General features: G+C 32.1%; 1 protein-coding gene across 1 annotated transcript in view; it reads right to left on the bottom strand.

Moving 5' to 3' along the window:
- Nucleotides 1–14,193, bottom strand: part of LOC115225579 (dynein heavy chain 8, axonemal-like) — a 220,695-nt gene that overhangs the window by 61,555 nt on the left and 144,947 nt on the right. The window contains exons 63-71 of the mRNA XM_036498798.1: nucleotides 13,977–14,110; nucleotides 12,027–12,152; nucleotides 10,591–10,794; nucleotides 7,523–7,663; nucleotides 5,961–6,217; nucleotides 2,657–2,802; nucleotides 1,432–1,627; nucleotides 946–1,059; nucleotides 152–223 (exon numbers count right to left, since the gene is read on the bottom strand). Coding sequence (XP_036354691.1) covers nucleotides 152–223; nucleotides 946–1,059; nucleotides 1,432–1,627; nucleotides 2,657–2,802; nucleotides 5,961–6,217; nucleotides 7,523–7,663; nucleotides 10,591–10,794; nucleotides 12,027–12,152; nucleotides 13,977–14,110 — 1,390 coding nt within the window. The remainder of the gene's footprint in view (nucleotides 1–151; nucleotides 224–945; nucleotides 1,060–1,431; nucleotides 1,628–2,656; nucleotides 2,803–5,960; nucleotides 6,218–7,522; nucleotides 7,664–10,590; nucleotides 10,795–12,026; nucleotides 12,153–13,976; nucleotides 14,111–14,193) is intronic.

A 14,193-nucleotide genomic window follows, 5' to 3' on the forward strand; every position in this document is an offset into this window, starting at 1 on the left:
AATGTAAAGTTATCCAATACAAGCTCATATTTAGAAATTTATTTAAATATAAAGATTAAGTTTTTCTCCTTCACATATTAATTTTTATTTAAAGACGTTTATATACAGATATGATAAGAAGACTAAAACTTGAAGAAACTGCACTCCATACCTGACTGTACAGCAGTCTGGATTGATTGTAAGTTAATTTGTATTTCTTGAGGTGAGAGATATGATGATATTGCTAAAATGAAGTCAAATAAATAAAAAAAAAAAAGGAGTGAGAAATGGAATAAAAATTGAACATTTTAAATAAGAAGCTATTTAATGTTGTGCAATTTCTTTTTAAATGAAAGAAGGAATTTGAGACAATTTGTTGTCTAAAGGAAGCAGAATAGAAAAAGCTATTTTCAGAAGCTACCGTAATTATCAATGAAGATTTTTCAATAATTATATGAATCGCTTATTTTCATTCTCAATTTTGTATCTGAATTTTAATTAAATGCAATTACTAGCTGGTCTCTAATTACATTTTCAAAGTGGATTTAAATTTAACAAAATTAGATATTTAAAAACTTGAATTATTATCAAATAGCATTAGAGCAATTAATAGAAGAATTAGTAATGCACTGGACAGAATGCTTTTTGTTATTTAATTAAATCTTTTCACATTGTGAGTTCAGTTTCTGCAATGGCTGACTTTGCTTCTTATTCTTAAATCCAATCCTAGCAGTGGATTCTATTTATTTAAATATGCATCCCTAAAATGTGTGGCCTCATGCCAATGTTAGTATTAATTAGTCATATATATTATTCATACATATAGTTTCTGTTTGAACAGGAAATGATATTAAAGTGTTTCTTGCTGGAATATTCTCAAAACAGTTTATCATAAGGAGTAAACTTATATCTAAATAACCAAGACTAATGAAACAATGAAAAAAGTTTAATTGGATTTATTTTTACCTTGTATAACTGATGGTTTTAATCCTTGCTCAAATGAAAAATTGTGTAGCAGGTCGATAAACTTCTTTGACTCACTTAGAATATGTTGAACAGCTTTCCATGAAATCTGGAATTCTATTGGATTTTAAGAAAAAATATTGATTTGCTTGTGTGTTTACAACAAAACATGTGCAGGATGTAATAATTAGAAAACTGTTATTTGAATATTTGGTAGTCATTTAAAATGTTAGAAATACATAGATATTGCAAATAATTCTATAATTTCACATTATTACTAAATCATTGTGTTGTTATATGATCACATTAAAGTCTTTTGCTTTACATACATGTGACATACCTAAATGTACAAAAATCAGGTACTAAGATATTTGATTTAAAAAATGATGATACTACATAATACTGTATGCTAAATGATGTTTAAAAACCTAAAATTAACATTACAGCTTTACAGAATTCTTAAAATGAAAAGTCAACTTGAACACTTACTGTTTTTATAATGTTCTGATGATATTAACTGAATTTCTTGGTCTTCCATAGATATATTGAAGTAAGTCAGGGGATTTAGCTTGCCAGTCATTATCAGAACAATGTTTATTACATGAACAACCAAATTAGGTGGATTAGCAAACCCTCTGATGCTTTCTATACAGTTTCTGTCTATTTTACTTTTCCAAAAATAGATCTACAAATTGACGGGAAAAAATTTAAATTGTTATATACTTACAATTAATATCTTCTATTGAAATAAATGTCAAAGAGATAAACTGAATCTATAATTTGGTTTTTGCTGTTTAGCTCTGAATGTCAATATGGAGCATATTTTTATACTATATAGATCATTACTGCAGAATTGATGGTATCACATAAAAAGCATTGGCGTGAGTGATGGTGCCACATAAAAATCATTGGTGCTGGTGCCACATAAGAAGCACTGGTAATGGTGCCATGTAAAAAACCTCAGTATTCTCTGTAAAGTGTCTGACATTAGGAAGGGCATCCAGCTGTAGAAACAGAGCCAAAACAGACTATGGAACCTTGTATGGACCCTGACCTTGCCAGTTCCTGTCAAGCTGTTCAACCCATGCCAGCATGGAAATAAGACATTAAATGTACACAATGATGATCATGATACAAATGACAATGGTAAAACAATATTCATGTGCTATTAAAAGTCTAATTAGGTTTACATTATCCAATTTTCACTTCCTTGCTTTTTAAACACTAAGGTGTTGTCTGAAGGTGAATTGGTTGTTATTTCTAGCAAGGAAATCAACTACATATTGTTTCTTGTCTGCACTACATTTTATTACATAATCTATAATATTCTCAAGAAAACTATAGTTTTACAGAATTTATAGAAATTATAAATTATATAATTTATAGAAAAATTTATTGGAAGATTGATCGCTCCATCATAGCCACAGTCAAATGACTGAAACGAAAAAAAAAAAATAATAAAATTAAAATATTGGGAAATGTTTATCCACAAGAAGTGTTTATCTGCAGATGCATTAAAATCTGTATTGAACATAAAATAGTTTATTTTGTAATTCAGACTTGAAGAGTTACAAGGAAAAAAAAGTTATAAGGTTGAAAGTGTGAATAAGTTGACTTACGTATTTGACAAATGCACTTCCCCACATATACAGACAGTCATATTATTTGTGTTGTGTAATAACAACATAAATATATAAAAAGAAAATGATCTAACCTTTTCTTTAGATAGCTCAACACATTTCTCTTTGTAGGGGATTTGTTTTTTTGCTTTAGCCAGATCTTCTTCAATATGGTTTTCTTTCTTCTCCAGGTTTTCTGCCATTAATCTATGAAATTCTTCATCATAGGAATCATAGTCATCTTGATAGTAAATTTATTTAGGAAAATAAAATACTAAAATCACTTATTTGTAAAACTTGATATGACCACAACTAAATAATATATAGGAACATTGAAAGAAACTAGTTTGTGTAACATTCAAGCTTTTCTTAAAGTTATTAACAGCTTGAATAAAGTGAACTGTCTTTTATTTGTGAGTAGATTCATAGTAGAACAAGCACACTCAAAATTACACATTCATTAAGTTATTCACAGTGTTAATATTCTTATATATCACAGATAATACATGGGAGAACTTAAGTTGTAGATTTGGTGAAACAAGTTGTAGTTAAGATATTGCAAGTGTAGAGAAAAAATTAGTTATTCATTAATATTTTTTTTTCATTTCAAACTTCTCATTCTTTTAAACTGCCAGTAAATCTGAATGGATTAGACTTAAGCATGTTTGAGCAAGTCTAACCTGAAGCTCAGCAACAATTAGGGTTAACCTGAGTTTATCAATAGATTAGACAGACAACTGCCATTTCTGTAGACATCCATTCCTTCCCAAAGATTGCATATTGACAATAGAACAGGATTGCTTCACCAGGCTATTTCATGTAAGAAAACTCCTCAAACTACTGCTCTGTACTTCTGTTAATGTGAACTGAGCTTTATACCTTGATGGGAACATCAAAGGAAGAAAGCTAGTAATATTGCATATGGTGATCTAACCCCTCTGTTTTTTTTTATATCTTATAATATTACACCAAGATGAAGATATGGGATAAGAGCAGAAACTAGAATAGGATTTAATGGTTGTAACTGTTTCTGTTTATAGAAATCATCAAAGACAAAACAAATCAAGATTGTTTCTTATTTAACAGAGTTAATAAATCTGGCTCCTACTTTTCCCTCATAATATTCTATATGAAACCATTATATAATGAAAACATTATTGCATTTACTTCATGCTTTATCGAATAGTCAAGCCAAAAGTTTCTAATTCATATTGAGACAGAAAATAAATGAAATGTAAGATAATGTACTTTTTATTATTATTTTTATTAATATTAATCAGACTGTGTGAGGAGTAGAGATAGTCCCTATGACCTTTGTAAGTCAAGGAAAATTCTGCAGACAGTAATTCACTGATGCCAATTCACCAATGGCAATTTACCAATCAACAATTCACCAACTAGCAAATTCATATACAAGTAAATGAATGATCAATATACTCAACAGGGGCAAATTAATAAATACTAATATCATAATATAATCAAGGGTTAAAAAAATAAAAATAAAAATACTTATTACTCCCAAAATTTATTTTAAAACAGTGAAAACATTGACAAAACTTTGGAAGGATTTCTAAAATGAGATGACATGAACTAAGTCCTTAAAATATGGATTGATAGACCCTTCGGTTTGTATTTGGGCTGTGACTACTGAGGATATGCGTAAGTTTGCAAGAAATGAAGCTAGTATGCTCCGTTGGATGTGTAATGTCAGTGTGCATGCATGACAGAGTATAAGTGCCCTGAGAGAAAAGTTGGATATAAGAAGCATCAGATGTGGTGTGCAAGAGAGACGACTGCACTGGTATGGTCATGTGTTGTGTATGGATGAGGACAGCTGTTTGAAAAAGTGTCACACCCTAGCAGTAGAGGGAACCTGTGGAAGAAGTAGACCCAAGAAAACCTGGGATGAGTTGGTGAAGCACAACCTTCAAACGTTGGGCCTCACAGAGATGATGACGAGTGACTGAGACCTTTGGAGATATGCTGTGCTTGAGAAGATATCTTTGGAGATATACTGTGCTTGAGAAGTACCATTTGAGCACCATTTGAGCGTGGTTGTTGCCAGAGTACTGTCTGACTGGCCCTCGTGTTGGTGGCACATAAAAAGCACCCACTACCATCTACTCTTGGAGTAGATGGTGTTAGGAAGGGCATCCAGCTGTAGAAACTTTGCCAGATCAGATTGGAGCCTGATACAGCCTTCTGGCTTGCCAGTCCTCAGTCAAACCATCCTTCCCATGCCAGCATGGAAAGCGAACATTAAATGACGATGATGATGATGAACAAATCTTTATTCTTTTGACATAGTCACAATATTTTCATCTCTTTGAAGGAGGATTTTGCTAAATGGCAAATTGCTGGTCAATGAATTGTTATCAGTGAATTTTACATGCAATTAAATTTCTTTGATTATTGGAATGAGATGGGTAGAGAAATTAAACTATTAAAACTTTATTTAATTAATGGTTTCTTACATAGGCATCAGGCAAAACATTCTGAAGAGTCAGGTATAGTTGATGAAATTAAAACCAGTATTTTCTTAGTGTTCTCTTTTTGTTAACTTGAGAGAAATAAAAAGTCAAGTCAATCCTGCCATGTTTCGAACATAGGATTGGAGGGCAAAATTAAATACTGTAAGATATTCAGGCTAATTCTCTTCTGTCAGCTTGATTATTTAATGTTAAATGAAATAATAGCTTGTGCCAGAGACTGTGTTCTGAACCATCATGTTCATATTTCCCAGCTTTAGATCACAGCTACCATAAAATGCATTAACCTCATGTGATTATGTCTCAGCCGATCACATCAGTTGGAATGCCAAATGGTTAATAAAATGTTACGAAACCTTTTGCCAATGGTATATAAAAAGGTTAGAAATCTAATTAAAAAGAGAGCATTTCTATGTGATATCTTCTCAGTTATTCTATCTTCAGTATTAATAATGGCTGAAAGTTCTCCATTGAGTTATGTAACTAAATCTCACAAAAAGTTATTTTTATCTAATTATGAATCACTGTGGTATCATATATCAGCGTGTTGCAATGACCAAATGTGTTTTTATCCATTAATTTTCAAAGGCTATTATTTATTCAACTGTTGTAGAAATGTATATATTACATTCCTGGTTAAATAAACCAGAATGTTTTATTGTGTCTGGGGACAGAATGAAAAATTATACTTAATTCAGTGTGATTTATGAATTGAACACAAATGATGTTAATCATTGATTATTCATTAACTGCATCACAACAACACTAAAAGCTGATGGCAAGCTGAGATTGAGGTTTCTAGTTTTCTTTCATTTACAACATTAATACACAAGCAAACAAGACAACTTCATATATCTCCTCTAAAAATACACAGTTTGACAGTTAATGTAAAAGAGACTGATTGTATTACCATTTGTCAAGAGTTCGTTAGTGTCTGCTTGGTCAAGAAAGTTGGTAAACTGGTGGTTGTCTAGAATAGCTTTGATTGCTAAGTTCTGTCCAATTTGTGTCTTCAAGCTTTCAACTTGGGTTGCTTTGTGTATGATTTCTTCAAGATATTCCTCGGATTTAATCTTAGCAGTGTTGTATTCTGCCGTTTTGAACTTCACAACTTTTGTCACATTTTGCAATCTTTCTCTGGTGTCTTTCAATTTCGTAATTGTCTTACTAGTTCATAATGAAAGAGTAAGTAGAAAGATTATATGACTTGTACATTAGACACCATACAATAAGCAGCTAATTTGATGGATTTGGATTTTAAGAATATATTCAAAGAAAGTAATTATGGAAAATACTATGTAATATTTAATCAATCCTTTCTCTCTCTCACACACACACAATGTACTTGTGCACACATGTATGTTGGGATGGGTTAGAAAGGTTGTCACAGACCTTGTTAGTTCTTATTTGGAGTTGATGTCTTCCTAAATGGGATGGGGATCACACCTTGCTCATATGTTCTATTTTTGGCAAGTATCCTCTGGCTGGATGCCTTTTCTATCATCAACTATTTTATGAAGTGTACTTCATTATGGCAACAACACTCAAGTTCACATATCCTTGGCAAAACTAAAGTGTCCTCTTTATGCTGTCTCTGTTTGCCAGCCACTTCAGTGGGTGTACTAGGTGAATTTTACTGAAGCACTTAAACTAAAGAGGTAGCCTTGTCCTTGGCAAAACTAAAAAGTCTTTCCTACCTTATGTTGTCTCTATTCATTCTTTATCACAAGAGGATTGTCTCATCCTCAGCAAATAGAAAGAATTAGGGAATGATGAAAGAGAATGAAAGGGTGACAGAGGAGAGAGTAAATAGAGGGTGAGATGTGTGTGTGTGTAGAGAGAGAGAGAGAGAGAGAGAGAGAGAGAGAGAGAGAGAAAACTAAACAATGACTATTGGTAAGGAGATAAAAACAGCATGAATGGCATGATGGGGAAAGACCAAGTTGATAAAAGGGGAGATAAAATGACAGAAGTGGGAACATGACAGAAGTGGGAACATGAGAGAGAGAGAGAGAGAGAGAGAGAGAGAGAGAGAGAGAGAGAGAGAGAGAGAGAGAGAGAGAGAGAGAGAGAGAGAGTAATGTAAGAGAAAGTGTGCAGGATATATGTGTGTATGTAAAGATGTCTAATCTCTGAATAAAAACATATCATGGGGAGTATTTGATTAGTAACTAGAGGTAAAAAAGTTTTGATTCTTACTAGAATCTTTGGCACCTCATTTAAATAAGATTGAGCTTCTATGTGGTTACTTAATGTAGTTTAAATATAATTGAAATCTGGCTCAATTCACACCCTGTCATTACAAAAAAGACGCATTTGACTACATATCCTCTGATAAAATGCAAACATGAAATGATGATATCTAGAATGTTTTAGATCAAGGTCTGCTCAATCAGGGTTGACTACAGACTAAAAACAACAACAAGCAGTGGCACAACCACAACAGCAACATTTATTTACATTTTAACTTACTTGATTTTTGCCATTTTTTCTTTCTGTTCATTATTTTTCAAATTAATGAGGTATTGAAAACAGTGAAGTAGCTGTTCATAAGTCTTTGTAGATATGAAATTTGCTTGATTAGTTGAGGAAGAAGATACTTCTTGTTGTAGCCTAAGCAAAAGCAATTTTTTATATAGTTAGTTTCATTTGAAGTAATTTTAACAAAGCTTAATCAAGTGGAAATAATATAACATAAAATATTTTAATCATAAGGAATGTTAAGTTTGCTATAAATTCATATTAATATTAATATGTGAATTATAAGGAATTTTATGGGTAAAAATATAAACTGAAGATTGAATGAAAACGAAAATATAAAACAAAATTAATGAAATTATTTCATTAAAATGTTTACATTTCTTTATTTTACACATAAAATAAATATGAATGTATTTTAATAGCTTGTTTTTGTTCTCTCAGTCTTATGCTATAGTTCAAAGAAAATAGAAAAGAACAAATTAGACATTTTGAAATTATAAGACAATCTGGCTTTCTTTAAACAATTTATATTATGAACATATATATAGTGTTTAGAATGTTCTCGACTAATTCAAAGTAACAATGACCTGGTAATAAACTGTGGAGTGACAAAAGGGCTCTAAACTCTGGAATGATGGTAGTGACTCTAAAATCTGAGGTGATAGCAGTGACCCTAAATTCTGGAATCATGATTATTATTCTAACTTTGTTTCAAAAGTAAAAGTATTCATTCTGCATAGACAGACAAGAGTCGCTGATAATATTTTGGAGTTGTCATTAACCCTTATTAACCATGTTATATGAAATATACTAGTATATATCTAGAGCATCATATCAAAACAAAATAGTTGTCAGTATGAAGTACATTAGATTTTTTAAAAAGTTTTAAAAGTCAAAGAAAAAGCATCAAAGTGTTGCTCAACTTGTTAAAACCTTTGGCTAAATTTCTTTCGAAAGCTATTCTAGGACACAATAACATCTAGAGCGGGGAAAAAAATGATGGAAAGTCACAGCTAGAATGCTTTTGAATTCCATATTCCTGTTTGATTAGGGATGACTTGAACTAAACATCATTAAAAAAACCCAACTTTTTTTAAAGCTGTTTTAAGAAGTAGAGCCTATTTTTCTTCATTCAGTCAAACAAGAGAAAGAGTTAAGTGTATTGCTCAAGATACAACAGAATAACAGTAATATCATCATTATCATCATCATTGTTGTAGCATCCACCTTTCCATGCTTGCCTGGGTTGGATGAAGTTTGTAGAGGCAGATATTCTACAACTAGATGCCCTTCCTGTTACCAAACCCTCACCTATTTCCAAATAAGGTAAATATTTCACCATGACCAGGTATGTTTTTACAGAAGGTTGGAAATGAAGAATGGTGATGCTCATTTACAATTATCATGCAGTGTTAAGACAAGGAGACACCAACACTCATACACACATGCATGCAAACACATATACAACAGGCTTCTTTCAGTTTCTGTCCACCAAATCCACTCACAAGGCTTTGGTCAGCCAAGGACATAGAAGACACTTGCTCAAGGTGCTGTGCAGTGGGACTGATCCTGAAACCTTATGGTTGAGAAGCAAACTTATACCTACACAGCCACACCTGTGTCTAATACTATTTTACAAACAAAATATAATTTCAGTTATGTAAAAAATTTGCTGTGATGAGGTAGCATAGATTTCACATGTGAGGAGCTGATTCATAAACCTTAGCAAATGTAATATATTTATTAATATCTAGTTGAGTAGGCACACTATGTATTAGTATCAAAGTGTTAAGTGTAATATATTAGTATAGTGTTTGCACTGTAAGTGTAACAATTATTTGTGTTTAGTTAATGAGTGTAACATGTTTTAGTGTTTTGTTGGTAATTCTAACATATTTTAGCAATTAGTTGGTAACTTAACTCTTTTGATACCAATCTACCTGAGATTGTCCCAGGTTCTATGATACAAACTTTCTGTTTTAAACTGATATAAATTAAAACCCTTCATCAAAATTTCATGTTTCAAACACCAGCTTATTAATGGCAAAGTTATTTTACTAAATTCTTCATTATTATTTTCAAGGCAGAGTGTTCCAACAAAAAATCTGGTAACAAAATTGTTGGTATCCAGTTGCTGACATTATGCTGAGATCCCTGACACAAAAGGCAAGTTCAAGTTTTGTCACTGATCATTTCATTGGAAAATAGGTACCAGATCTGTCAATCTATAATAGGCTAGCATCCTATTCCAGAAACATTTGTTAAAATATGAATTTATTGAAATCTAATGGAATTGCACAGTAAATTGTAGTGCTTACAGCATTAGACTGTGATACCCATTTACAGAAAGACAGGGTTGTTGAGACATAAATAATCCTGTTAGGAACATAGTATTGTATTCATGATGGCATATGCATTGGTGAATCCTCAGTAACTAATGATACTGTTAGCTATGACTGTGAAACAGTTAAATATTTTAATAGTGGTGAAAAATGGGTCATCACAGCAGAACGGTGAAGAGAAACCAAAGCTGTAGAAATAAGGTGCTATCAGCCTATATATCATAGACCCTGAAATGAATTTTGTTGAAAGATCTTACAAGTAATTGGTCCCCTGGAGTTATATATTCACTCATCAATGAAGCAAAAACTGAAATAACTGAGCTACTCTTATCGCCAGATCATCCAATCTTTTTTACAAAGGCCATCTTACAAGACACAATTCATGGTAGAATATAGCAAAGTAAACAAAAGAAGAAATAGTTAACAATATGAAATAGAGTAGAGTAGGATTTCTGTGAAATCAAAATGTCTATAATCTATAATGTACAGAATGAAAAGAGATTAGCAGTGAAACCATTCGGTATCTCCAAAAGAAGAGATAATGGTGGGACAACATGAATACACAGAATTAGACTTCAATAATCTCCAGGAAACATTAAAGAACATGATGGTAAGATGAAGACAAATTATACAATCATAACGGTGCCTCCACTGATATACCAAAGTTATGCAAACAAGTAATCGTAAAATAGAACTATAAATTATAAGAAAAATTACCCAATATGATCTAGAAGTAGCCTTTGAGTATATGGTAAATTACCGACAGTTTCATTAAATACTTTTACTGGATCTGTCTTGCAATCTGAAGATTCTACTTGTACAATTTCAGTATGTGAGGCAAGGTTTCCAGTCCAAGGTGCTTTGTTATATTCTTTAAACATGAATTTATGAATATTTGTCAGGCATTTAATAATTCGGTTCCTGAAACGAAATCATCATTATTATTGTGTAATGTCAATGTTTTTATTTGACTTTCATAATACCACTAACTGTTACATGCCATTCATATCTTGTTTTTAATGTGGAAGTGTCTGCCATTTCCCAACAGGTATAATAATTTATCTGGTCATGTCTGAGGACATAGTCAGCATTTGTGAAGTTTAATTGGCCAGAAATCAAGTAGTGAGCTGATATTTGCTTCTTAAGTTACTTCATGTTGGTAGTTTTTGTAGCTAAAATCAAAACTTCCAAACCTGCTCTTAACCAAATTTTTCCTCAGTGTTGGCACATACACAAACATACACATAAGCACACAACATATATACAAACATTATATATATATTATATATGAGTAAATAAATTAAACTGCATAACATGAGTTTTGTCCTTGGGTAGCAACTGTTATTTCTTATTTGTTTATCCCTAGAAAGTAAGAAAAATGGCTAATATTTCATTCAAACTTTGCTTTGTTACATTTATTTAAACTTTAAAGAATTCTCACAACACAAGGTTATGATGCACTCCCACTACTCCAGCCCTTGGTCAGAGATGCACATACTGTCAGCCACTAAGGGACATGCTTAAGCGGTTAAGGTTAGGCAACTAACAAGCAAATTTGTGGCAATGAGCTATGATAATTTTTCTGCTTTAGCAACTCAGTGCTGAATCTGTCTGAAATGAAATGGAAAATAGGTCAGTTTCAAAACATTGTCCAAGTAACAAAAGCAAAGTTTGACGGGAATAGTAGTCATTTCCTCTGATTTCTAGATAGAAGCAAATAGGAAATAACACTTACTGACTAAAGACAAAAAAAAAAAAGTTACACAGCGTTATATATGAGTAAATAAAGGACCATCTAAGTGATCACTTGGCTTGTTAGAAATAGTAACCAAATCTACTTCAAACAACATCCTAATATCTTAATAAAAGAAGGATACATGAAGTAATGTAGACCTATATATGTCTGAAGTAAGGATGATCAAAGTGAAAACACTTTTGATCATATGTCAGTTGGATCAGGATTGCTCTGGGGTTAACAACGACAACAGTAGCAGCAATAAGTGATACAAACAGATTAGTGGTTGGTATGGACAAAAATGTCTTGACACTCACAGTTGGCTATGACTAGGTACATCTCCCTTTTGTGAGCAAGAGAGGCGACATTCAGAGACACAAAAAGGTTAAATGATATTACTTTATCAATATTGTGTTACCTTAAATTGTTCTCATGGAACATTCCAGATTCATTTAAGTAACGAGTTGTCATAGAAACAAGGGTCTCTTCTGACCATTCAAGCAACCAATTTATCTGGCAACTTTTCAAGATTCCTGGGTATTCTCTGAGCAAGAACAACAGAACAAATAAAAGTGAAGACATAATTAAAACATACAGAGAAAATAAAAAAAATACCAAATTTATGATTTGCACGTGAACATGTAATATTTAAAAATAATATAGACATGTAGGATCTAGAGGTAATACAAACATGTGGTAACAAAACTCAATAGTGCAGACTTGTAAACCTTGACAGCAGTAATGTAGATGTGTAGGACTGAAAGTAGTATAAATATGTAAGATTTAACAGTAATATAGACATATAACACTTAGCAGGAATGAAAACATATAAGACTTATAGTGATACAGACATGTCATACTGGATTATCATAACGATTTTTTTTTTAATATTAATATTAAGGTAGTGAGCTGGCTGAATCATTAGCATACTAGGCAAAATGCTTAGCAGCATTTCATCCGTCTTTGTGTTCTGCGTTCAAATTCTGTTGAGGCAAACTTTACCTTTCATCCCATTTGGGTTCGATAAAATAAGTACCAGTTGAACACTGGGGTTAATGTAATTGATTTAACCCTAACCCCCCCCCCCTAAAAAAAAACCAAAAACATTACTGGTCTTGTCCCAAAATTTGAAACCAATATTTACATAACAGAACTAATATTCAAATCAGTCTACTTGATTTAGTTATAAACATAATAGCAGTAGCTTTAAAACAGAATTTTGCAGTGGCTATATAAGGTATTTGATTGTTGATGAAGGCATAATAAACCAGAAACAATGGTAACCAGTTGATCCCACTTTAACTGTCCACAGTGAAGTTGTACAATTTGTATGTAAATAACTTCAGAAATGTGGAATAAACATGAAATATAATGTAAACATGTAGAATTTAACAACATAATTATTTTCAGACATATAGGATTTAGAATTGTAATGTAGATGTCAAAAACTTAATAGATTTGTTGTTGTTAAATCTGAAGTCAACAATGATTAAGCAGAAAGATGATCAAAGACATTCCATTCATGATCACCTTACCTTTTGTCAAGCATAATATATCCCAGACTATTTTAATGAATAGGTAATTTATTTTTAAGACAGTAAGATGTATTTTGAGGAGATTTGATTAATTCTAGCAGGTCAAACAGCCACATAATGATATCTGATTTGGCTCAACCTAAAATTGTAATGGACTTAACAGATATGTAATGCAGACATTGGAGAGATTAATAAAATAGTCATTGTAGACATTTGGACTTAACTGAATTGTTATGCGGACACGTAGGGACAACAACATAATGATCATGATGATGTAGAGCATATAAAAATTGTTATGTAGAGAGGTAGGAGTGAAAGGAATCTTTATATAGAAATAAATTATAGTATCTTGGGTTCCTTTAGTAGAGTCCACTTTAGTGTAAGTATTCATATCAGGTTTTCTAGTTCTGAGCTTGACTTTATATTTTGATGCACTACTTCTGTACTAAAACCTTTGTGTAGTGTCACTGTTTGAGGGTTAAGGTGGAAGTGGTTGTCCAGCAAAGGGCTGCTGCCATATACAACTGGAACACAGCATATAGAGCAGCATTTGGGAGGCTGCTCTATATGCTGGCTGGTCCATCAGCATCCACTGACTTCAAGTTGGGTTTATTTTAGAGATTGAAACCGTGATTAGCAGCTACGCATGAATCATAGTTCCTTCTTCTCTTTTACTTCTTGCTAGTCTTGGACATTTTGCAAAGATCATGGGTGTTGTTTTTCATCTAGCAACAAGGACTACAACAACAATCACTAATGTTTTGGTTTCATTACAGATTATTACAAAAGCTCTTAATGTTAGTAATCCTCTTAATTAGATGCAAATAGTTTACCTGTATATATTGGATAATAAAGGGTTTGAGGGGGTTAAATGGATAAGAATGTGAAGGTTTCTCTTTACATTGTTGCAGAAATAAGTCACTGGCTTGATTGCTCGCTCCAGATGGTCTTTTTTCAACTGCAGTGACTAAAATAGATGAAATTCAACAATGATTGAAATAGAAATGAACAAATAGAGAAGAGTGAAGTTCTTAAAAAAATAAATGCATT

The sequence above is a fragment of the Octopus sinensis genome, linkage group LG2, assembly GCF_006345805.1.
Source record: "Octopus sinensis linkage group LG2, ASM634580v1, whole genome shotgun sequence".
Classification (NCBI taxonomy): Eukaryota; Metazoa; Mollusca; class Cephalopoda; order Octopoda; family Octopodidae; genus Octopus; species Octopus sinensis.